General features: G+C 35.3%; 2 protein-coding genes and 1 pseudogene across 3 annotated transcripts; 2 read left to right on the top strand and 1 right to left on the bottom strand.

Annotated features, from left to right (window-relative positions):
- The first annotated feature begins 59 nt into the window (after positions 1–59).
- Positions 60–2,564, top strand: LOC113064283 (uncharacterized). 2 transcript variants are annotated; one of them, XM_026234970.1, is made up of 5 exons: positions 60–805; positions 1,052–1,224; positions 1,395–1,517; positions 1,894–2,119; positions 2,212–2,564. In XM_026234970.1, the coding sequence occupies exons 1-5, from the start codon at positions 792–794 to the stop codon at positions 2,315–2,317; spliced, it is 642 nt and encodes a 213-aa protein (XP_026090755.1). In that variant the 5' UTR covers positions 60–791; the 3' UTR covers positions 2,318–2,564. The 2 variants fall into 2 exon arrangements, with proteins under 2 accessions (XP_026090755.1, XP_026090754.1); XM_026234969.1 differs by having other exon boundaries at positions 1,043–1,224.
- A 146-nt stretch (positions 2,565–2,710) lies between these two features.
- bud13 (BUD13 homolog) lies at positions 2,711–6,943 on the bottom strand. Its single transcript, XM_026234966.1, has 11 exons — positions 6,763–6,943; positions 6,440–6,527; positions 6,129–6,210; positions 5,521–5,569; positions 5,188–5,429; positions 4,820–5,109; positions 3,832–3,940; positions 3,594–3,732; positions 3,309–3,499; positions 3,111–3,192; positions 2,711–3,020 (listed from the first exon to the last, which is right to left on the bottom strand). Exons 1-11 carry the CDS (start codon positions 6,903–6,905, stop codon positions 2,927–2,929), a joined length of 1,509 nt encoding a protein of 502 aa, XP_026090751.1. The 5' UTR covers positions 6,906–6,943; the 3' UTR covers positions 2,711–2,926.
- A 2,877-nt stretch (positions 6,944–9,820) lies between these two features.
- On the top strand, positions 9,821–22,482 carry LOC113064279 (uncharacterized; annotated as a pseudogene).
- The last annotated feature ends 369 nt before the right edge of the window (positions 22,483–22,851 follow it).

The following is a 22,851-nucleotide window of genomic DNA, read 5'->3' as shown; positions in this document are numbered from 1 at the left end:
GGTAAGCATTTGATAATAACTTCTTTCAAAACAATAAAAAGAAAAAAAAAGGGAAAGAAAATAACATACAAATGATATGTGTATATTCAGTATATATACAGACAGACAGGCAGTGTTGGGGAGTAGGTACATACAGAGTTGTGCAATTTAATTACAAAATAAATGTAACTGTAATCTGTACTTGTGAAAATGTTAACAATTACAAAAGGGTTTACATCTTATTGAGGACATTTCATAGACTTCTGTTGATTTTCTGTCAAGCTTACCCAACCCTTTTCCCTAAACCCACCCCTCACAGGAACATGTGCAAAACACTAGATATAAATAAAAATAAAAACTAAGAAAATAAGAATAAAAACATATCTTGGCTGATTTATGAGCCTTTTTAACTGAGGACCAGTAAAATGTCCTCACTAGTGGATTGTCATGACCAAACCTTACAATAACATCAGAGGAATAATAAGGATATGTTTTCTTGGTTATCATCCATTGATAAATTGAGCTTTTTTTTAAGCATACATTTTTATTCAGGTTTGATTAAACTAAGAGTCTCATGCTGAGCACAAGTGCAATGTCTCGTCAGTCGTCAGTCTGTGCTATTTATTACAGAGCACTCATTGTTCTTGAGCTGAGTCCATCACACTTCAGGCTTTCTATAGAGAATGGAGCAGCTATGGCAACAGCCACTAACTGAGTGCAACAGCCATTCCCAAACATGCCACTGTGCTGCAAGAATGTCAAAAATCAGCAGGTACTAATATGCTCAGAAATCTAATTCACGGGAAGAAAACATGCCATGCATAAGGTGAGTTGACTTCGTTTAATTGGAGGACAAAGAGGACAAGGTAAAATCATTTTAAATTCTATAAAGGTTTTGAAATCAGCCAATAATTACTGTGAGTATATAGTGCACAATATCTCATTATAGAAAAGATTTAAGTGTGATTAAAATTACTGATTAAAAAAATTAAAACAAAACAAAACAACAACTTCTACAACAACAACAGTGTAGAATCCTTTTTACAAGTTCAAATATATTCAGTCTCACCAGTAACTCGAAGATGACTACTCATGAGAAGATGATCAGCAAGCAACAGAGACCAGCTCTAAGAATCCCACTGGGTCACCAACGTAGAACAGATATATTGCTCCTCAAAAACAGTCAAATGACGTTGAAACACCCACAAGCCTTTCCAATGCTGGGAGAACTTCCTTCTTTGGCAGGTAAGCAGTGAAACGTTTTGAGATTTGTTTAGCTTTCATTTAGAATTCCCAAAGAAATATGACCATAGTTAGGTCTATAACAGTCAGCAAGTGGCACATGGCAAGATAAACTAAAGCATACTTGAATCAGTGTCACTTACAAGACAAATGCTGACAAATATTCTCCTCAGGCTTACTGCTGTATCCTGGTAAGCGGGAGAAGATGGTAACCACAACAGAAACTGAATTTGGACCCAAAACCTGCCCAAAGATAGAGCCAAAGAAGGTCCTACGGTGCAGCCTTACTCTAGATGGTATGGATCTCATTGGAATTTGGGAAAAATAACCAACTAGTATCTATTAGAAATGTTACAAACCAGCTGTTGTAAACGTACTGTACCTATATTGCAGATCTACGAGTGAAATATTAGCTATCGCTACATAACTGCTGTTTTATTCATTTCATTATTTAATAACTGATTTCCTTGGCAGACAAGATTAGAGGGCTTGATAGAGATATATATATATATATATATATATATATATACACACATAGTGCAGCCAATTACTCTAGACATAACAGAACTAATTGAAATTCTGGAAAACAATGAATTAGCATTGATTTGGAAGGCTATACGCACCTTACCTATTTTGAAGATCTCTGAGCCAAATGTCTCTGTGTAATTGCAGGTGACCGGAGTTTCAGCACAACAAATAGAGAGGACTACCCTTATTACAAACCAGATGGCACTCCAATCGTGTGGCATGGAAAAGTCCCCGCAAGAGAAAACTGGACTGGCCAAGCACAGAGAGGTTCTCTTTACCAGCAGGACTTCCCTGCTCCAAAGAAAATCTATGTCAGGAGAAATCAGGTTGTACCTCATCCTGACAACCTGGGGATCAACACTTCAATGAGGCAAGACCACTGAACTTACTTCCATTCAGTTTTGCTTAAAATCTTAAAAGAATATATGTTAATAGTAAAGAATTGAAATCTGTGTTTTACAGAGCTGAATACAAAACCGTGCAGCAAGAGGCTTTCCCAGGCTGGGATGTCTCTGTGCACACGCGTACAGTGCCTGTCCGACTCAAAAGAACAGCTGTAGATGACTGATGAAGACCAGAGAAAACCATCAAGGTGCATTTATACACTGGATGCAGAAATGACACAAACAGCTTCTTTAAACCACACATTTATGTTAACTTGTGTCTTTCAACTGTACTACATGACATTTAATATCTTTAGAAAATTCTAAGAAAACTGATTTTGTTTAAAACTTTTACATTTGAAAATGTCTTATTATACAGTGCAGTTTAAAAGATTGATGTCAGTTATATAAACGTATAAGTAAAACAATTGAAAGTGGGGCAAAACAAATCAAATTAAATATCACATACCGAAATACATGTTTTCTTCACAATAAAACAATATTGAGTGGCGCATCACCAAGTCTGTCTCAATTTCTGTTAAATAAAATTATTGGTTTTGAAATCAGCACAAAACAGATTTGATAAAAAAGTAGCATTTAATAAGGAAAGTAGGTTTCTTTTACACAGTAGGACTGATAACTGCACACAAACATCTTGCTTTTGATGAAACATCCCGATTCTTGATGGCACACGGAGTAGTTCCACTTTGCAGTGTGTGCAGGTGCAGTGGGAACTGTATTAACTCAAGTCATTTCAGTTTTTAAATCACGAATGTCTACACACTCCTCTGGATTTACATGTCTTCTACACTCCACTTGTACGCTATTTCTTGGACAGCCTTCTTATCGGCAATCCTGCTGTACCGCTTCTGCTCAAAACCATTGGACCTAAAAGATCATAAGAAAAGTCATTTAAACCAATTTCTGGGTTGTGTTTATGATATTTCAAACCAGATATCATTCATCGAAACCTCTTACCTGTCAACTCCATCCCAGCGATAGCCTGGCATAAGGTTAAAACGATTCGGAGGTGGAGGTGGACCTTTATATCGAGGTTTTTCTGGTGAAAGATTGTAAGGATTAGTATTGTGGTATAATTATTGTATTATTATTAAAAGTAAGAGTCAAACACCAGGGATCGAATGTGGAAGCTTGGGCATTATTCCACATATTTACCTTTGATTCCCTTTAATTGATTATTTTTCTCTTTCTTCTTGCGAAGCATGGCAGCCATCGGGTCTCCGTCCCTCTCTTGCTCCCTCAGCATCCGATCGAGGTCTTCATCATCAATGTGTCTCGCTAGCGGCTTCTGAGCCTCCCGCATGGCATCTGTCACGTTCTGCTGCTGCATTTCACCCTGAACAAGCCTGAATGAGGACAGTGCAGTTGTCAAAGCTAGTGACAAGTAAATAAAATAACAAATATAATAGCTGCATTTGAACGCCATTAAATGGATCTCACCCTTTTCCCCATTGTGCATATTTTTCATCCTTCTCTGCTTTTTCTCCTGCTTTCTTGCTAAGCTCAACTCTCTCTGACTTCAGGTCGCGTATCCTACCCGACTTGTCTCGAAATGTTGTCTCTGCGTTTCTTGACGCCGCTGAAAAAGTGAAAACATTAATAATGCTCTTGCAATTAATGTTAGGAAATAAAACAACACTTTTGAATGCACAACATTATCAATTGCTTTTCAAGAGACCTTCAAGAGGCTGGTTGCGCTTTTCCTTTTTGCGAATTTCTTCCTGTTCTTTCCTCAAAATGTCAACAGAGACAAGCCCTGCAGCTCCACCAGACAGCATCCGAGGGGCCTGAAAATGATATTATCTATGCTTCAATTTTATACACAAAAGGGGCATTTCTTAAAGCCAACACAACAACAAAAAAAAGACATTTATTTCAAAGTGTCAGAGACCCTTATAAATGGTCAGAATAACACTAACATTAATAGTGAATGGCAGTTAAATAATTCAATGTTTTATTTTGAGATGAGTAATATTATACATTACTTGCCGTGCACTCAGTATAACCTGTTTAACTCACTGCCCAAAACAATAATTGAAGGCTAAAGCTTTTTCCGGACAAAACTGCTTGTTTTCAAACTATTTTAGTAACAAAAACTGGATAAATAAATATTAAATCAACCACAATTAATTCAGCTATTCCAGAAGATTTAAAATATGTATATTCTTAAGTAAAAAAAATTTGAAGGATAAAAATGAAAAAAATGAAAAAAAATATTTAATGCAAAACTATTTTTTTTCCAGTGTTTCCCACAGACTTGCATTCTATTTGAGGCAGAATATGCAAATTCATAAGCAGGAGGGCTCCGCTCACAAACGCTGCTTTATCAGACATCAAATTAAATGAAAATGACATCCAAAATCTTCTGGAGAAAGTCAGTTTCCATCAGAAATACAGTGATATAAAAACACCATCACCAGATTTCGATTTTGAAATGTGCAGTGCTTGTCAATGTAGTCAAAGCCTTTTTGGAAAATCTATTTGTGGTGGTAAGACTTAATATTGTGGCGGTCATCACACATAAGTCAATGTATGGGAAACACTGTTTTTAATTAATTTTAATCATCCTGCACCTCCTTTAAGGTTTGCTAGGGTCCCCAGAAGGCCAAAGGCCCTGGTTGAAACAACTGACATAAAGGGCCCTCGAACATGAACCCTGAACTCACCGTCTGTCCATCAGGAGAGCGTGTCATCCGTGGTGGAGACAGGTCCGAATCCGACCCACGTCCCCCCTGTGGCCTCTTCCTGGGAGGAGAGAGATCGGAATCTGATCCTCTTCCACCCTGGCCTCTCTTTCTGGGTGGAGACAGGTCCAAGTCTGAGCCCCCTCGTCCACGAGGACGTCTGCGTGGTGGGGACTGATCGGAGTCTGAGCCTTTGCCTGTTCGTACTCGTCTCCTCGGAGGCGAAAGGTCATCCGAGGTGGCAGCTTTTGTCTTTTTTCTGTTCGGAGACTCTGAAAGAACAAATCACTCTTGAGCTACATAACTTTCCGTATAAATGTGGTTTCTGATTTGTGGAAATATTTTCATACCTTTATCATGCAGCCTTTGAGGTCTGGGGGGTGTTCTCTTGTGGCTCGATCTTGGAGAGGAAGGTGATGAGGAATCATGCCGTCTGGTTTTGTTCTCGGCTCTGTGTCTCTGAGGTGAAAGATCTGGTGAGTCGTGTCGAGCTCTCGTAGGTGAGAGGTCAGGGGAATCGTGCCGCTCCCTCCGTACAGGAGAAGTCTCCGGCGAGTCATGTCGAACTCTAATAACTCTGTCAGGGTCCGAGCTAAACAAAGGAACATTTATTAGACTTTCTATGTTGCAGTCATGATAATAGAAAGAAAAAGAGCTAAAGAGGAAGGACAGTTTCTTTATACATTTTATCTGATGCAGGGTCCTGGCTTTCCTGGGGATCGCTGTCTGTTGCTACAACATAAGACACAAATTTTATTAGATGCATTATTTTTAACAAGAAGTTCAACTGTCAAAATTAATCATTAAAAATGTTATAACTGTCACAAAACATTTCCATTTCAAATAATTGCTGTTCTGTATATTGATTAAAACATCATGGCTTCTACAAAAAAAAGACCCCTGACCCTGGTGAAAGACGAGTGATATCCACCATCTATGATAAAATCATCTCCCTTACTTCAACTCGAGTTGACTCGCTTAAACCTGGGAGCAGGATTTGTGGATTTGTTTTGTTTCTTGTTTTCTCTCATCAGACATTGTTTCATAATGGAACTGATGTAATAAACTATGTGTCAGTAAAGAAATAAACATTATAACAACTTTTCAACTTATCATTTAACGGTAGTGTGTCAAAAACACTATTTTACTATTCATAATACATTTTGTCCCATTAAAACCAGAGGATTTATTTATAGATACAAAGAAAAAAGAAAAAACACCATAAGTACACAAACACATACAAGCACAAGCAAGTAAAAGAACTCATAAAGTATTCACGTCTTGGTCTTACCTCCGATCACTTTCCACTTGCCGGTTCCGAATGCCTCGAGCTGCTTGATCTCTTCTGGCCGTTCATCTATCACTTCTGCAATCTAAAAAAAGAAGACATTCAAAACTGCTGCATAACCATGCATGAAACCCATTTTCAGAAACCAAAGTAGTACCAAAATATATATATTTTTTTTCATGAACACCAATGATCAGACTGCAATTCGGTATTCGTAAGTTTTACAAAAACACCTGGTTTGCATAGTCAGTAGGATTTACACAATTAAATTGTTGTTTGTAGTAGATTAAGGCTAAACGCATGCTTTTACACACCACAGGCGCCTCTTCTTCGTCGTCTTTTTCTTCTTCATTCTGAGCTGCTAGTTGCCTCCAATCAATGTCGTCATCCACAATTTTCATCCTGTAGTTTAAAATAAATTAAATGGATGGAATTGAGCTCATTGTACACTTTTTCTAACACTTAAGCAACCTTGTTGCAATTTTCTACTTTCTAAAATGCCGTGCATGAAGGCAACTCTGTAAGTAACTTAGTTGAGGCTCAGCCATAATAATGTCATTTGTACTGTGGTAACGTTAGCTCTAGATACAGCGAGCTAAAATCAGCATTTCTGTTACGTGTGTCCGATTATATTTACCCTCTTCCCGTGGGTTTCGGCCGTTTCTTCTTTAGCTTCTTTTCTTTAGACTTCTTGCCAGCTTCTTCACTTGATAAATACCGTTTAAGGTAATCTGCTTTAGAGAGTGCAGCATTTTTGCTTAAGCCCGTGGAAGTAGCCATCTTGATTATGTGTTACGTCTCTGAACGGACGCTGCTGAGGGACAAAAAGCGCAACTCAAACTAGAAATCAAAATGCTTTACCTTACTGTAAACCAGGGCAGGTCTAGTGACGTGACGCTCGGCACCGACCTTTCGAAGCTTGTATCAAAAAGACGAAACACTGTAGCGGTGCTTCATTTAAATTTGTAAATGTAAAAAATATATATATATACTCGAATTATTTAACAAACAAAACCAAAAAAAAGTATTCCCAAACTTCTTTATAAGCCATTTTTCTTGACTCTTTGAGAATCAACCCCTAGGCCTAGAATGATTTTATTAGCCTACTAATTTGCACTTATGATTATTTTCAACAAAGATTTTTCAACAAAGTATATTCAGTGGTGTAATACATATATTAAGTTCTTTTCAGATTTGTATCGTAACCCTCTTACAATATTTTGTTCATTGTCTTTTTGCTTTTTATTGTTGTATTATTTTGCCCTATTGCAAAAAATATGTTTTGTTTTGTAGTTTGCCAAGTGACATTCTCAGCTCTGCATTAAATGTGTCAACGTTTTGCATTACGAATCAGCAGCCAATTAAGTTAATAATACATTGAGCCTACATATTAAAAACCTTTATATAGTAAAAGAGAGAGCTCTTTAGAACTTGTTATAGCATTTATGTCCCACACATGTGGTAACTAACATTTCCAATAAATCTAATCAGTGAATACCTTTTAGATCAACATGATTTGAATTAGGTAACATTAGTATTTGTTGTTACAATTAGATGTTTGAATAGTTCCAAACATCAATATGTTCATCTCTGAATAGGTTCAGCTCATGATCATGTATTCCATTGATGAATCAGGAATTATATTTGGGTAAGTCTAAGAATTTTCTTAATAAAGACAGCAAAACACGACTTGTTTTACCATCAGAAGAAAGTGGTTTGGCCAGGGGAGAACTCTCAAAACAACATCTAAAAATATTTGTATCATTCAAACAAGATATTTCGACACATCTGCCAACTTCTCTGATTTGTTACTTTTTGTGTCACAGATCTGTCTCACCTCTGATATATTTACATTTAAACTAAGAGTCTACTACTTATGTCTCTGTGTTTGATTCTCCTCAAGATTATAAAACATCTTCACATTCAGGGCAGCTAACTTAGATCTTAACACACTTTCATCCTTTTTAGCTCTCTTTATGTACAAAAAAAAAAGATATTATATGAATATATTATATTAATGTTGGAAGAATTGACATAACATTAAAAGACATTTAAATAATAATGTTACTAAACTAAAATCTAAAACGTCTTCTTGTGTTTCTCATTATGAAATTAAAGACTATTTAAGTTATATAAGTTATCAGCACCAGATATAAGTTCTTCGGCCATTTCCTTCCAGAGTTTTATTTGCAAGTTCCCACATTCCAATTTATATTTGGCTTGTTGGCTTAAAATTAAGATGCCTGCTTTTTTGTATTGTTTTTTTTTCAGTCTCTGCAGTCTTTTTTAGTCTTAGTCTTGTTAGACCTGCTTGCATTCTGTTGGATTTAACTGACTATTTCTTACAACACTGGAGAAATAAAATAATTACAAACAGTTTTGAAGCAATGTAAAATGAAATATTAATGCAAAATTGTTTTGGTTAAAAATAGTATGTAAATATATAACTGAAAATAAAAAAATAGATAGCTAGTGTTGTCTTGTCAAAGGTAAATTCTAAATTCTTTACATGGAAAATGTGGTGGGGGGAAATAAATAATTATAAAATCAATTAATTCATATTGGACTGAAAAACAGTTTACCATACCAGATCAGAAGCACACCGCAGTGTTGCAAATAGTATCAGAGCAAACAAATCAAGCCAGTTTTTATTTTTATTACATTTTTTAACTTGGTTTTGGACTGATTGGCTGTGGCAATGTGATGACGTCTCTTCATAATGATGATTGACAGCGGGGAGGGCCTATGGCGATTATCTGAGAAAGTGAAAGTAAAAGAGAGAGCAACCCGTGCGTTTAGAGAGTTTCTTTATCCTTTATTTTTTTACTTTCAATTAGCGTATTAATTGGAAAATATGCCTGATCAAGTGACAGCTCGACGTATTCTCGTGTACGTCCTCGTCTACACTGTTTAAGGCAATATTGTAATGTTTTAACTGGTCTAGGGGCTAAATGTTTGTTGAAGTTCCTTGGTAATGTGAAGGATATACTGTAGGCATTTCCAGAGAACAAATATCACGTAAATAGTTTGTTTGAATTTGTGGGTTGGTAAGTGAAGCTTCTCTAAGACAGATTATAATAAGCACACGTAACATTGCATAAATATAAAAATATTTTTGATCTTTTTGTTTGTTTTCAACATGATGGTATAAATCTTCGTATTATTTGTTTATTGTTTGCATACATGTTTTGAAGATACAGACAATAGTCCTATTTGTGATTTGTCCAGGCGCAAATAATGTTGGGTGGAAATTGTTAAACTTTCCTCCAATGCAACACAAATCTAATGTACCATGGCACATCCATAGAGGCGTCAAAGAAAATTAGAAAAGAGGTTTTTCGTCAGTCTGTTGATGGCATGCTTGGACGTGGCGTTTACCTCAGCCGGGATCTAGACAAGGCCCGTAGGTATCCTCTTAATCTACAAGAATACCAGAGAGTGGTTCTGAAAGTCAAAGTCAATGTTGGGAGAGTGAAGAAGATTGACAAGCAAGGTCATCAAATGCAGAAAACCTGGCATGATCACGGGTTCGACACTGCCTGGTGCCCTCCCAAATGTGGCATGGTCCCAAATGGCCTTGAAGAAGACTGTGTTTGGGATCCACAACGGATTCAGGTCATTGAAATTGTTTTACCCTGTCTGTTCTTTTTGTTGCTGATTCTAATTGAAATACTGACATAGAACTTACAGGAAGAAATTACAGGACTATGTAGCCAAAATGTTTTTCATTCTTCAAAGAAAAATAGTCAGTCAACATCACTGTTTTCGTGTATTAAACTTTTTATGATCGCATATCCTCTGTATATCCTCTTTATGGAAGAGGCATTTTAATGCAATTTCATATTTGTCCATTGGGTGGCATGGTATATTAGGGCAACTGGTTAAAGAGACAACAGGTGTGTATTAGTAGTAGTGAAGTACTAAATACATTTTCAAAATGAACCCTGATTCCAACACGCAAATGGGCTTTTTATTGAGCACAAAATGCAAAGTAAATAGAAAAGAGAAAAAAACGAGAAGGTTTAACAGTGTTATTCAACGGTGGCATTGGAAGATAAATATGTTAAACCAATCTCCCAGTCAAAGCTAGTTTCCCACTTCCTCTAGTTTAGGTGGAGCATTTATAGGGAAACAGACCTGTAAAGTATAAATGAAACCAAAACTTGTTGTACTGTACATTTGAATTAGATTAGATTATTGGATTTTCTTTTTCATGTAATAAACTGGGAGAGAAAGTTTCTTTTCAATTAGATTTTTAAATTATAATTGGAATGAAACATAGTATAAAATAAATAATTATTCTAATGTAATATTTCCTATTGTGCATAGATACCAAAACAAATATCATATAAATCAGTGCAGTGTCTGCTTGATTTGATTTCAGCTTGATAAAAATTTAACCTCTAACAAGGACACAAATCACACCCTGTTTACTTCAGACTTATCAATATATTGGGCATGGATAATCATAGTATGATCTCTTTGCTTTTAAAGAATACACTTGTTCTTGGAAAGGTAAAAGCAGCACACAAGTATAATTTATAAATGCTAATCTCTGATTATTAAGAACATTTTCAAAATAACGAACCAGAAAAGATATAACATTACAGATAATATGTCAACTACAGTTACATTTCTGTTTAATTGAATTTATTTCAAGTTCGATGTTTACTGTATTTGTGGTCCAGTTACATATGAGCTGCAAACACGTTTAGAAAAGACAAAGGGGGGGGGGGGGGGTTCATCTGTCTTCTTGTGGCACACTCAAGCCTCAGGCCTCCAAATATCCAAATGATACTAACATAACATAAATTAATAATAATTATCATTATTTTTGTGCCTAAACATTTAATTGTAGACCACTGCACATAATATTTATACTAAATGTATCGAGGTTTAATATGTTTTATGGTAATCTGTGTCACATTGCTGTCTTCTCTAAACCGATATACGCTTCATTCTTAAAGCTGCCTCTTGATTGTTGACTCCTCGTGTTGATCATGATCATGGAACACAACATTTATAAAAATATTTTCAGAAATATATCTTTGCAAATAAACATACAATCTTTTACAATATAAAGAAATTACTATAAATACCTTTCATTAGTCTTTTTGTTGTTGTTGTTGCTGCAGCTGTTAAAGGATTTTTACCATTTTATTATGTATTTATTTATTTATATGTATAATTGATATACATCTTATTGTTTATCTTATTTTTTATTTATTTATGTTTTGGTACTGGTAATTATATAAAAATTTAAAAGAAGGTTAGCTGTATGAGGTATTTTAATTAAGTGGGCAAACAGGCCTCTTCAGCAAAAATGAAACTTAAATTACACTGGAACTTTGTTCATAACGAAACGGTAAAAACTCAGTGGAACACCTTTCATCATGGACACACCCTGAAACATGTGCCATATATACCTGCTTTCAGCAGGAAGCAGTCAGCTTTAGAAGCAACATCAGAGGTAAGACACCACTTCATCTTTCTGGAAATGCTGTGCATTTGTTAGTCATAGTGTTTGTAAAGCCTAATAATATATCATAATATAAATTACTTTTAATGCTATTTTGTTTCTCATTATGTCTTTCTTTGTAAATCAGTTTGTTAGTGTTATTTGTGATTATTTAAACAAATGTTCTCATATTCCACCAAATGTACAGACAACAAACCAGTATTCCTTCGTACTCACCTCCATCCGTTTTTCTGCGGCTTCATAACCAAACTTGAACATGAAAAGTAAATTTGTTATTTTTTGTCTTTAGGTTTAAACATGTGGGCAGAAAGTGACCTGTATCCAGGTTTGCCGTGTCTTCAAAGCACTACAGAGCCTGTGAATGGTAATGTATACCGAATGTACCATGGCACCACTGAAAGAGCAGCAGAACAGATCAAAGTCTCTGGCTTTCAGCCATCTGCAGATGGCATGCTGGGACGTGGTGTCTACCTCAGCAGAGATCTTAACAAGGCCAGCAGATACCCACTTGACAATCCAAGTGAGAGAGTTGTTATCAGAGTGACGGTCAATGTTGGGAGAGTGAAGAAGATTGACTATCAACCTCATCCACTGCAGAAAAAATGGCATGATGAGGGGTACGACACTGCCTGGGTTCCTCCAAACTGTGGCATGGTCCCCAGTGGTCTTGAAGAAGACTGTGTTTGGGATCCCAGAAGAATCACTGTCATTGATGTAATTCCACCAAGCCTTCAAAGCGGGCAAAATCCAGTTGAAGGTAAAGACTACACAATGTTTTATGGTACATCTAAAGAAGAAGCAGAACAAATAAAAGCCTATGGCTTTGGTCAGTCTAATTACATTCTTGGGCCTGGAGTCTACCTCAGTCGAGATTCACAAAGGGCCTTTAATGTCCCTACACATGTTCCTGAACAGCAGAGAAGTGTTCTGAGAGTGAAAGTTAATGTTGGGAAAGTGATAAAGATTGATTATCTAGGTTATCTGATGCAAACAAATTGGCATGGTCAAGGTTATGACTCTGCCTGGACCATCCTAAATGGTCTTGAGCAAGACTGTGTTTGGGATCCAAGACGAATCACAGTCATTGATGTAATTCGTCCAAATTAAGGAGTATGTGCTGTTTGTTATGAGCAACGAAAAACCTAATATATGTTTTATAATGAAATATAATATTTTATTGAGAATGATCGTTATACTGTGCTGATGATGTCTTACAAGCAGTTCTGAGGCTGAAGTTAAAATCATTAAAATAGGCCTATACACATTTTTAGTTTCTTGTAATTTTGAGTCATTCACACATACCTTTTTTACTTAACTCTTTGTTCACTAATGGTAAAAACAAAGTTGAACAGTGATTTATTTTTGTTTTGGATTTAAATTGTCTTTTAGGCACTTACAATGTTTAGATTATAAAAAAAAAAAAAAAACATTCAAAATGTCTAACAATGTAAAGCTACTAATAAATAATGTTACATTCATTTTCAATTATTTTGATATCATTTGCTGTGAGTTGAATTATTCTTGTCTTTTTGTCTGTATTTAATTGTCACTTGTGATCACTCATGTAAGATCACCCTCCTCTGTGTGCATGAAGATGAACCTAGACTTTAAAACTCTGATTAACTCAGCTCAACATGTGTTGATTTGATCTTTTTGAGAAATCTCTCATCTGTGTATATTGTTCTTAACCGTGTCCGTTTTAGACTCAAACAGTCACAGCTAGTTTCCGGTTTCCAGGTTTGGTTTAGGTGGAGCATTTATAGGGAAACAGACCTGTAAAGTAAAAATGAAACCAAAACTTGTTGTACTGTACATTTGAATTAAATCTGGGTAGATATTTTTCTTGCTTCAAGCTTAAGATAACTTAATTTTGATCTCAATTTCTGAAAACAAGACTTAATATCTTAACTAATTTCCCTTCTTAATAAATGCATCTTGATTGTAGAATGTTTAGAAAACTGGAAACATCGAAATACTGAATAAGCAGCTGGCTGGAATAAGATCTTTTTTTATTTTTTATTTTTATTTTTTGCAGTGTGCAATATTTCTGAGACCCATTGCTTCTTTGAAATGTTATAATAGTTTTGGCTTGAATAAAATCACTAAATTTACACATGTGCTACAACTTGAAAAACTATTTAAGATGACCATTTTTGTACCAGCATTTGTCCCCACATTTCATTCAGTGTACGGATATATAGCCAAAACATTTCACATTTAATCACTTTTAAAACATCTAGTTTTCTAAGACTATGTTTAAATGTTTTTATGGCTAAATGTCTGGTGATTTCCACTGCAATCAAAATCAGGCTGAACTAGGAATTTCCACAGGATCAACGTCACATAAACATCTTTTCATTTAAAGGTGCTGTAGGGAACTTTTGTAAAAAAATATTTTTTACATATTTATTAAACCTGTCATTATGTCCTGACAGTAGAATATGAGACAGATAATCTGTGAAAAAAATCAAGCTCCTCTGGCTCCTCCCAGTGGTCCTATTGCCATTTGCAGGAATACATCGCTCCCGGTAAAAAACAACCAATCAGAGCTGCGGTCCGTAACTTTGTTTGTGTTCAAAATGTAGAAAAATGAACATAATAAGCGAGTACACCATGAATCCATTTTCCAAACCGTGTTTTTAGCTTGTCCTGAATCACTAGGGTGCACCTATAATAAGTGTTTATATTCGGACTATTTTAGATTGCTTCGGGGGTACGACGGCGGAGTAACCCAGTACCTTTGTGATTCTTCATAGACATAAACAGAGAAAAGTAGTATAAGCATCCTACGATGTTCTTCCGCAAGACGCAAGCAGTTCTGTTTATTAACCGCTAGAGCGTCAAAAGTTCCCTACTGCAGCTTTAAATTCTAAATTCTGCATTTGTTCCTTAAAAGGTAAAAGCAGCAAACAATCATACTTTATAAATGCTAATCTCTGATTATTAAGAATATTTTTACAGACCTTTCAAAATGAAAAACCAGAAAAGATATTGCATTACAGGAAAGATATTTACAACTACAGTTACATTTCTGTTTAATTGTATTTATTTCAAGTTCGTTGCTTACTGTATTTGTGGTCCAGTTACATGAAAACTGCAAATACATTTAGAAAAGACAAAGAAGGGGTTTCATCTGTCTTCTTGTGGCACGCTCAGACCGCAGGCCTCCAGATATCCAAATGATATTAACAAATGCTAACATAAAATAATAATATTATTTCATTGTAGACCACTGCACATAATATTTATACTAAATGTACTGAGGTTCAATATTTTATAGTAATCTGTCTCACATTGCTGTCTTCTCTGACCCCATATGCGCTTCATTCTTAAAGCTTCCTCTTGATAGTTTTAATCAGTGTTGACTCCTGGTGTTGATCATGATCATTGAACACAACATTTATTAAATTTTTAAAGAATATATTTAAAATATCTTTGCAAATAAACATACAATCTTTTATGATATAAAGAGCTTACCTTTATACCTAACATACCTTTCATTGGTCTTTTTGTTGTTGTTTTTTTTTTTACATTTTATTATGTTTGGATTGTAACAATTTAAATACAAAACATTTAAGTAAGTTGAAGGTCATAGAGCTTCCTGATATAAACAAAAAAATAACAAATAAATTACCAACAACAACAACAACTGTACAGTACGTGACTCTATATTGATCTTTATGCCTCATGTTTATTTTGTTAACATGCAAATATTTATATTCTGGGCACAGAAATGCAAAGTTATTAGATAATAATAATTTTTATATTTCATTATACAATAAACATTTATTTAAAAAGAGCATAATTTTACCCCGATATTTCCCCCCCAAAAAAGTATATATACTGTAGGTATAATTGATATGCAACTTATTGTTTATTTATTTATGTTTTGGTACTGGTTATTATATAAAAATGTAAAAGAGAGTTAGCTGTATGAGTCATTTTTAATTAAGTGGGCAAACAGTCCTTTTCAGCAAAAATGAAACTTAAATTATACTGGAACTTTGTTCATAACGAAACGGTAAAAACTTACATCGTGGACACACCCTGAAACATGTGCCATATATACTTGCTTTCAGCAGGAAGCAGTCAGCTTTAGAAGCAACATCCGAGGTAAGACACCACTTCATCTTTCTGGAAATGCTATACTTTTGTTTGTCATAGTGTTTGTTAAGCCTAATAATATATCATATATTAATTACTTTTAATGCTATTTTATTTCTCATTATGTCTTTCTTTGTAAATCAGTTTGCTAGTGATACAAATTCTGAGTTTTTTTTTATAATTCTTTCGATTTGAATTGTCCAGGTGCAAACATGTGGGCTGAAGATGACTTGGGTCCAGGTGCTCCACCATGCCTTAATAGTTACATAGCACCAGTAGAGAATAACATCTACCGAATGTATCATGGCACATCCAGGGAAAATGCTGAAAAAATCAAAGTCTCTGGTTTCAAGCAGTCTTCTGGTGGCATGCTTGGACGTGGTGTATATCTCAGCCGAGATCTAGAGAAGGCCTCCAGATACCCTCTGGAGCTCCCTGAGATCAAGAGAGTGGTTCTGAGAGTGACGGTCAATGTTGGGAAAGTCATAAGGATTGACTATCAAGGTCATCCACGGCAGAAAACCTGGCATGATTACGGGTACGACACTGCCTGGTGTCCTCCAAAATGTGGCATGGTGCCAAGTGGTCTTGAAGAAGACTGTGTTTGGGATCCACAACGTATTAAAGTCATCGATGAAATTCGCCCAAAAACACAAGGACCTCAGAGTGCTGGTCAACAATATTACTGAAGTGTGCTTTCCCATGAAGTGTGAAATTAATAGTTCTGAAATGTTTTTTTTGAAAATGTTATTCCAGCTGTTGAATATAAACCACTCATGTGCTTTGAAATGATGACCTTATTGTAATTAAATGAAATAAATGATGAACAAATTAAACATACTTCATTAACATATCTTTGAGTTATGTTTTCTAGGAATAAATATATCTATCATAAACCAGAAAAATAAAACAAATAGAATATTTCAAGAGAACATGGCATTAATTTAACTGTCACCCTGTCCCGTATACGGGATGCCTGCATTTACTTCACTATATTACAATTAAATCAAATCTAATCTTGACAAACTATATATCATTGGAAAGGTCTAAGACTCCCAAATATATATTTTACCAATGTTTTTTGTTAAAAATTATGTAGGAAAAGTAATAGATTAGTTTATGACAAGAATGCACCCTTAAAAATCTACATTATAACAGGAGCTTTGACCTTTGTTTAAAAAAGACTTCTTTGCCTTTTTCTCTGTCACATTTTAGAAATCATCAGAAATCAACTGAAAACTTAAAATCTCAAAATTCATCCTTTAAAACCCATTTTAAATTTTATGGTACATCAATATCAAGTTACAAATTGCTTTCAGTCATGAATTATAAAAATGTAAGTTTGAATCGTGCACTATAAAGTCTATTTTCAAAAATGCGAGTGACAGTTAAGGGGTTAACTTTCAAAATCTGATTTAGCCTCACAGTCAGCGAACAGAAGGCATGCATTTTTTTCTAAAAATAAATCAAATTAAATTCGCCTTTGCTTTTTAGACAGTAAATGATAACACTGACATATATTGCACACTGATCCTCTCCTTTCCAAAACTTATATATGTCAAACGGTTTATCATCCCATACCCTGTCAATCTTGAACAACATGGATAACTTGATCTGCACTATACAGTTAGATGTGTTAATATTTCCTGTTATAGCACATCAGATCAGCTGTATTTTTTGTTAACCCCCGCAGTTCAGACATCCGCGGTCATAGCTGTGTAAATATCTGACTAGGTGGGGCATTTACAGGAAACAGGCTTCTGTAGACAAAATGAAACTTACATTGGAACCGTTTAACAAAGAAAAAGTTGGTTTCATTTTTATATCAATAAAGCATGTTTAACTGAGCAGATCAAGTCAATTATCATTCCAAGTGTTTTATAAAGTTAAAATAGAGAGATGAATGCAGTTCCTGCAGTTTGACAAAGGTAATATCATACCCTGTTTACTTCAGACTTATCAATATACTGAGCTTTGAGACAATTATAGAGGTGTTTGCTTTTCGGATGCTAGAGGAAACCAACAGATGACACTTCCTATAAACAGTCTTTTAATCAATCTTATAACTGTACAATATTCTAATTACATATTTTAAAAAAAGAGAGTGGACACACCCTAAAAGATTACCTGCTTTCAGAAGGAAACAATCAGCTTCAGAAGCACGGTCAGAGGTAAGACACAACATTGTGTTTGTGGAATGTATTTGGGGCTTTATATTATGATTATAAAACTTTTCAAAATCTCATAATAGCTAGCTATAGTTTTTTGATTTGACACATTTATCAAGTTTCTGTAATTTGTCATATCATCAAATGCACATGGTATAGCTCATTTCAGTTGGCCCCAAACTACAGTTTTTTACAATATTTTATGTACTAATAACAGAACCTTAGTTTCATTTTTCAAAACTCTAGACACAAAACTCAAAACATTATTTTAACACAGGCTGTTCAGTGTTCAAAACTTTGCATATTGCATTGATATCTTTAAAAGAAGCCTTACATTTGCAGAAGCATCAGTTCAAAAACTCATTTATTATGAAATGTCATTGGAACATTACTTTAGAACCCACACACGATACAACATTAGTTTCACTGTTTATTTGTTGATGCCATCATTAAATTTAGCTGTTCAGAACGATGACTTGAAATAGAGTCAGCCTTGGCAATTTTTGCCAGCTTCTTTTGAAGCTTATTTTTCTCCTCGGGCACCGCAGCATAAATGGCTGCCCACTGATCCGGGTATGTGTTCACAGTGTGTGCACTGCTCTGTGTGTGTACACTTCGGATAAGTTAAATGCAAAGCACAAATTCGGATTATGGTTCACGATACTTGGCTGAATGTCACGTCACTCACTCACTCACTCACATGATGCAACCTTCATTATGGTTCTCCATATTCATACATCATTGTAATAGACTAACAAGAAAAATACAGACGCTTGAATCATTAAACAAAATTTAAAAAAAAATTGTTGATGAAATAATCAACTCATGGCAGGTTTTTCTACAAACTTTAAATAAGAAAAAATAAATAAATAAATCAAAATAGTGTTCCTCACTGCACATATGCTTTATCGAACCTGTCTTGTGGATTTTGGGCATATCTTATGTATGTTTTCATAAGCTGAAATCTTGGGAAAACGACATCTTCTGACATGGCAAATAAAGGCCGGATGTCATTGCACACATAATTCGTAGCCTGGAGAAGAGTGACTTGTTTGTGAGAGTACCTATTGTGAACCTTCCACCACCATGTAAGGAAAGTGGAGTATGTGGGTAAATACAAGGTGATAAACTGTGGATAGGCCTGAAACCATGATTGCACTTGGTCCTGTTGTTAAGCATTCTGGGCCTGCTGCACTGATTATGCTGTGGGGCCTCCTCAAAATCACATTCAGTGTTGGCCAAGCCACCCAGCAAAGATCATTCTGGGCCACTCTGAACCTCTCCTCCATGTCATGGCCAGGTTAAAGCCTGCCTCATCCAAAAATATGAATGGCTTTCACCAGCTTCCAGTACTATCACCCTCTAAAAAGACATTTACTGTATTGTAGGAAAAACAAATACTGTTTTTATTTACAATGCAAATACTGATAATAATGATATATTATTTTGGGGTATTTTTTTCTCTCTCCCAACAACAGGCATCTTGAGACTGATCATACCTGAACATACTTAGTTGCTAAACATTTAATATTGTTCATAATTTTCCATTAAAACTATGCTTCAAGAGTAATGCAACAGTTATGTAGCGTTTTGAGCAGTTGTATCAATAGACAGACAGATCATTGTAATGAAACAAATAGACATTTTGACATTCAAATGAATTTGACATTCAAACGAAATCAGGAATAGACAATGTAAGAAATAATAGCTTCTCTTTACAGATGCTAGGAAACTATTATGAATATTGTGCTGATTGTTGAAGCAGATTTGTAGTCCTCCTGAGTTTGCTCTTTACATGTAAATGTCAAAAAAAAAGTTTCAGAATTAAAGTTTGAGAACATTCAGGTGGCCAATCAAATTTATTTTGAATGGAACAAGAGCATTTTGACATGGTGGTCCAGGACAACACCACCAGTCACAAAGGATGAGGCCTGTTGAGATGTTGACCTTCTCTCAACCTTTACACAATATATGATGCAAGTGCAGCAAGAATAGCATAGATAAAATGCAGTGCAGAAGAAATTCTCTTCCAGTTGTAAATGAAATGTAAGATCAAATAAAGGCAGACTTGGCGAGCAGGAGAGAATACTTTCAAAACATTACAAATCCTACCGTTAAAAACTGTTGACTATTAGGCTATAAAGATTACAGAAATGTTATATCGTAATAAAATTACACACACACACACACACACACGTATATATATATATATATATATATATATATATATATATATATATATATATATATATATATATATATATATATATATATATATATATATATATCTTATCTGTTTGAATCCTATCAGCTTAGTTGTATTTGTAGTACTTTAACCTGCCATGTTCAGACACGTTCTGTCACAGCTGTCTAAATAGTTACTGATTAAGTTATGGATTTCCAGGAAAACAGTCCTCTAAATCAGAAACAAAACTTAAATGACACTGAAACTTGGATTTAAAGGTAAATGGTGTATACTGTAGTTCTTCATTGCACAATTGCATTGTGAATTAATTATATTTATATATCATATATCATATCTATCATCATATCACTTGGAAATTCACACAGTTTATACATTTAATGCATAACTGAAATCAATGCAGTTCCTGCTTGACTTTATGAAAGTTTGACAAAGGTTTCATTGTTTAAAATCTCTAGAAATGGCTGTTCATGTGTTTGTTACATCGTGTCTAATTACTGTGATTTTCTATATTGTGGTATATCTACATTTCAAATAGCTTGTCCAAAATGTTGCAGCCAGACTTCTTTTAAAGTGTTCTAAACACTTCACTCCAATTCTTAGATCCCTTCATTTGTTGCCGATTAGTCAGAGAATAGACTTCAAAATTCTCCTCTTCGTTTATAAACCCCTTCATAACAAAGCTCCTGTCTATTTTTCTGAACTTCTTCATCTTTATACTCCATCTAGAAGCCTACGATCCTGTTACCAGGCTTTGTTGGTGGTCCCTCGTGTTAGACTAAATCGTAGAGGGGAGCGTACGTTTGCGGTGGCAGGGCCACGACTCTGGAATATCCTGCCTTTATAGATTAGACTGGTCCCTTCCTTTTGCTCTTCTGTAAAGCACTTTGGTTAGCCTGGGGGCTGTTGTAAATGAGCTATACAAATAAAATTCAAATTGTTTACTTTATATTTATCAGTAATTTGTATTAGAGTCTTTCTGCATTCGGATGTTGGAATAAATCAAAAAGACAACATGGTTTCACTAAAAAGCATTCTGTCCAGTTTTATAGTTGTATAATCAACAAACTGTACAGCTCTATGCTTAACAAATTCTATGCATAAATTGTTCTTGCAATCAATAATCAATGAAGAGAAACTGAAACTCAATGTAACACCTTTAGACATGGACACACCCTGAAAGATGTGCCATTTATATACTTGCTTTCAGAAGGAAGCAGTCAGCTTTAGAAGCAACATCAGAGGTAAGGCACCACTTTGTCTTTGTGAAAATGCATATTATATTATAAAATATTTTTTGTAATATTAATTCCATTTGTCAGTTTGCTAGTAAACTTCTAAGTTTCTAATTGTTGTTAAACATTGTTCTAAATGTTTTGCTATTAATTTCTATACATTTTTCAATTTGATTTGTCCAGGTGTAAACATGTGGGCTGAAGATGACTTGGGTACAGATGCTCTGCCATGTCTTGAGAGTTACAGAGAACCAGCTGATGGTCAAGTCTACAGAATGTATCATGGCACATCCAGGCAAGCCGCTGAAAATATTAAACGGGAGGGTTTTCGACCATCTTCCAATGGCATGTTTGGACGTGGTGTCTACCTCAGCCGAGATCTAAAGAAGGCCTCCAGATACCCTCTGGATCTACCTGAGAACCAGAGAGTGGTTGTAAGAGTGAAGGTCAATGTTGGGAGAGTGAAGAAGATTGACTATCAAGGTCATCCACTGCAGAAAACCTGGCATGATCACGGGTACGACACTGCCTGGTGTCCTCCAAACTGTGGCATGGTGCCAAGTGGTCTTGAAGAAGACTGTGTCTGGGATCCCAGAAGAATCACTGTCATTGATGTAATTCTTCCAGACATCTGGGCTGAAGATGACTTGGGTACAGATGCTCTGCCATGTCTTGAGAGTTACAGAGAACCAGCTGATGGTCAAGTCTACAGAATGTATCATGGCACATCCAGGCAAGCCGCTGAAAATATTAAACGGGAGGGTTTTCGACCATCTTCTAATGGCATGTTTGGACGTGGTGTCTACCTCAGCCGAGATCTAAAGAAGGCCTCCAAATACCCTCTGGATCTACCTGAGAACCAGAGAGTGGTTCTGAGAGTGAAGGTCAATGTTGGGAGAGTGAAGAAGATTGACTATCAAGGTCATCCACTGCAGAAAACCTGGCATGATCACGGGTACGACACTGCCTGGTGTCCTCCAGAATGTGGCATGGTGCCAAGTGGTCTTGAAGAAGACTGTGTCTGGGATCCAAGACGAATCACTGTCACTGGTGAAATACGCCCAAAGCAATGAGAGTTAATGAAGTATACTTTACCAATGCTGTATGTGTGTAATAGTATGCTTAAGAAATCAGTTCTTCTACAAATAAACATAACATACTTAATGCATATATCTTTGTGTGTGTGTGTGTGTGCGTGCGTGCGTGTGTGTGTGTGTGTGTGTGTGTGTGTGTGTGTGTGTGTGTGTATATATATATATATATATATATATATATATATATATATATATATATATATATATATAAACATACATTTCAGGAAATTTGTGCTTATTGAGACATCTGCTGGTGAAAGATGGAAGTGTTAAGGATATTCCTGGAGCGGTCATAAAAGGACCTCCTTCAACAAATGTTTTTTTGCGTGTGTGTGTTTTAAAACAAAAACAGCAGTATAAGTGAAACGAATGGTGTCTTAGACAATCAATAAAAACAGACATGTATTGTACTTATTTAAAAATCATCTCCTCTTTCTCTTTTT

This window comes from Carassius auratus, chromosome 46 (genome assembly GCF_003368295.1).
Source record: "Carassius auratus strain Wakin chromosome 46, ASM336829v1, whole genome shotgun sequence".
NCBI classification, from domain to species: Eukaryota; Metazoa; Chordata; class Actinopteri; order Cypriniformes; family Cyprinidae; genus Carassius; species Carassius auratus.
This window is presented reverse-complemented; position numbering and strand designations above follow the sequence as displayed.

Excerpts from the sequence above, each read along its gene's own strand:
- LOC113064283 (XM_026234969.1), top strand. Across the intron at positions 1,225-1,394 it reads AGAACTTCCTTCTTTGGCAG|GCTTACTGCTGTATCCTGGT; the intron begins GTAAGCAGTGAA and ends TATTCTCCTCAG. Across the intron at positions 2,120-2,211 it reads GGGATCAACACTTCAATGAG|AGCTGAATACAAAACCGTGC; the intron begins GCAAGACCACTG and ends TGTGTTTTACAG.
- bud13 (XM_026234966.1), bottom strand. The coding sequence starts at position 6,905 with ATGGCTACTTCCACGGGCTTAAGCAAAAATGCTGCACTCTCTAAAGCA. Across the intron at positions 5,430-5,520 it reads GACCCTGCATCAGATAAAAT|CTCGGACCCTGACAGAGTTA; the intron begins GTATAAAGAAAC and ends TCCTTTGTTTAG. Across the intron at positions 3,733-3,831 it reads GCGCAACCAGCCTCTTGAAG|CGGCGTCAAGAAACGCAGAG; the intron begins GTCTCTTGAAAA and ends TCACTTTTTCAG.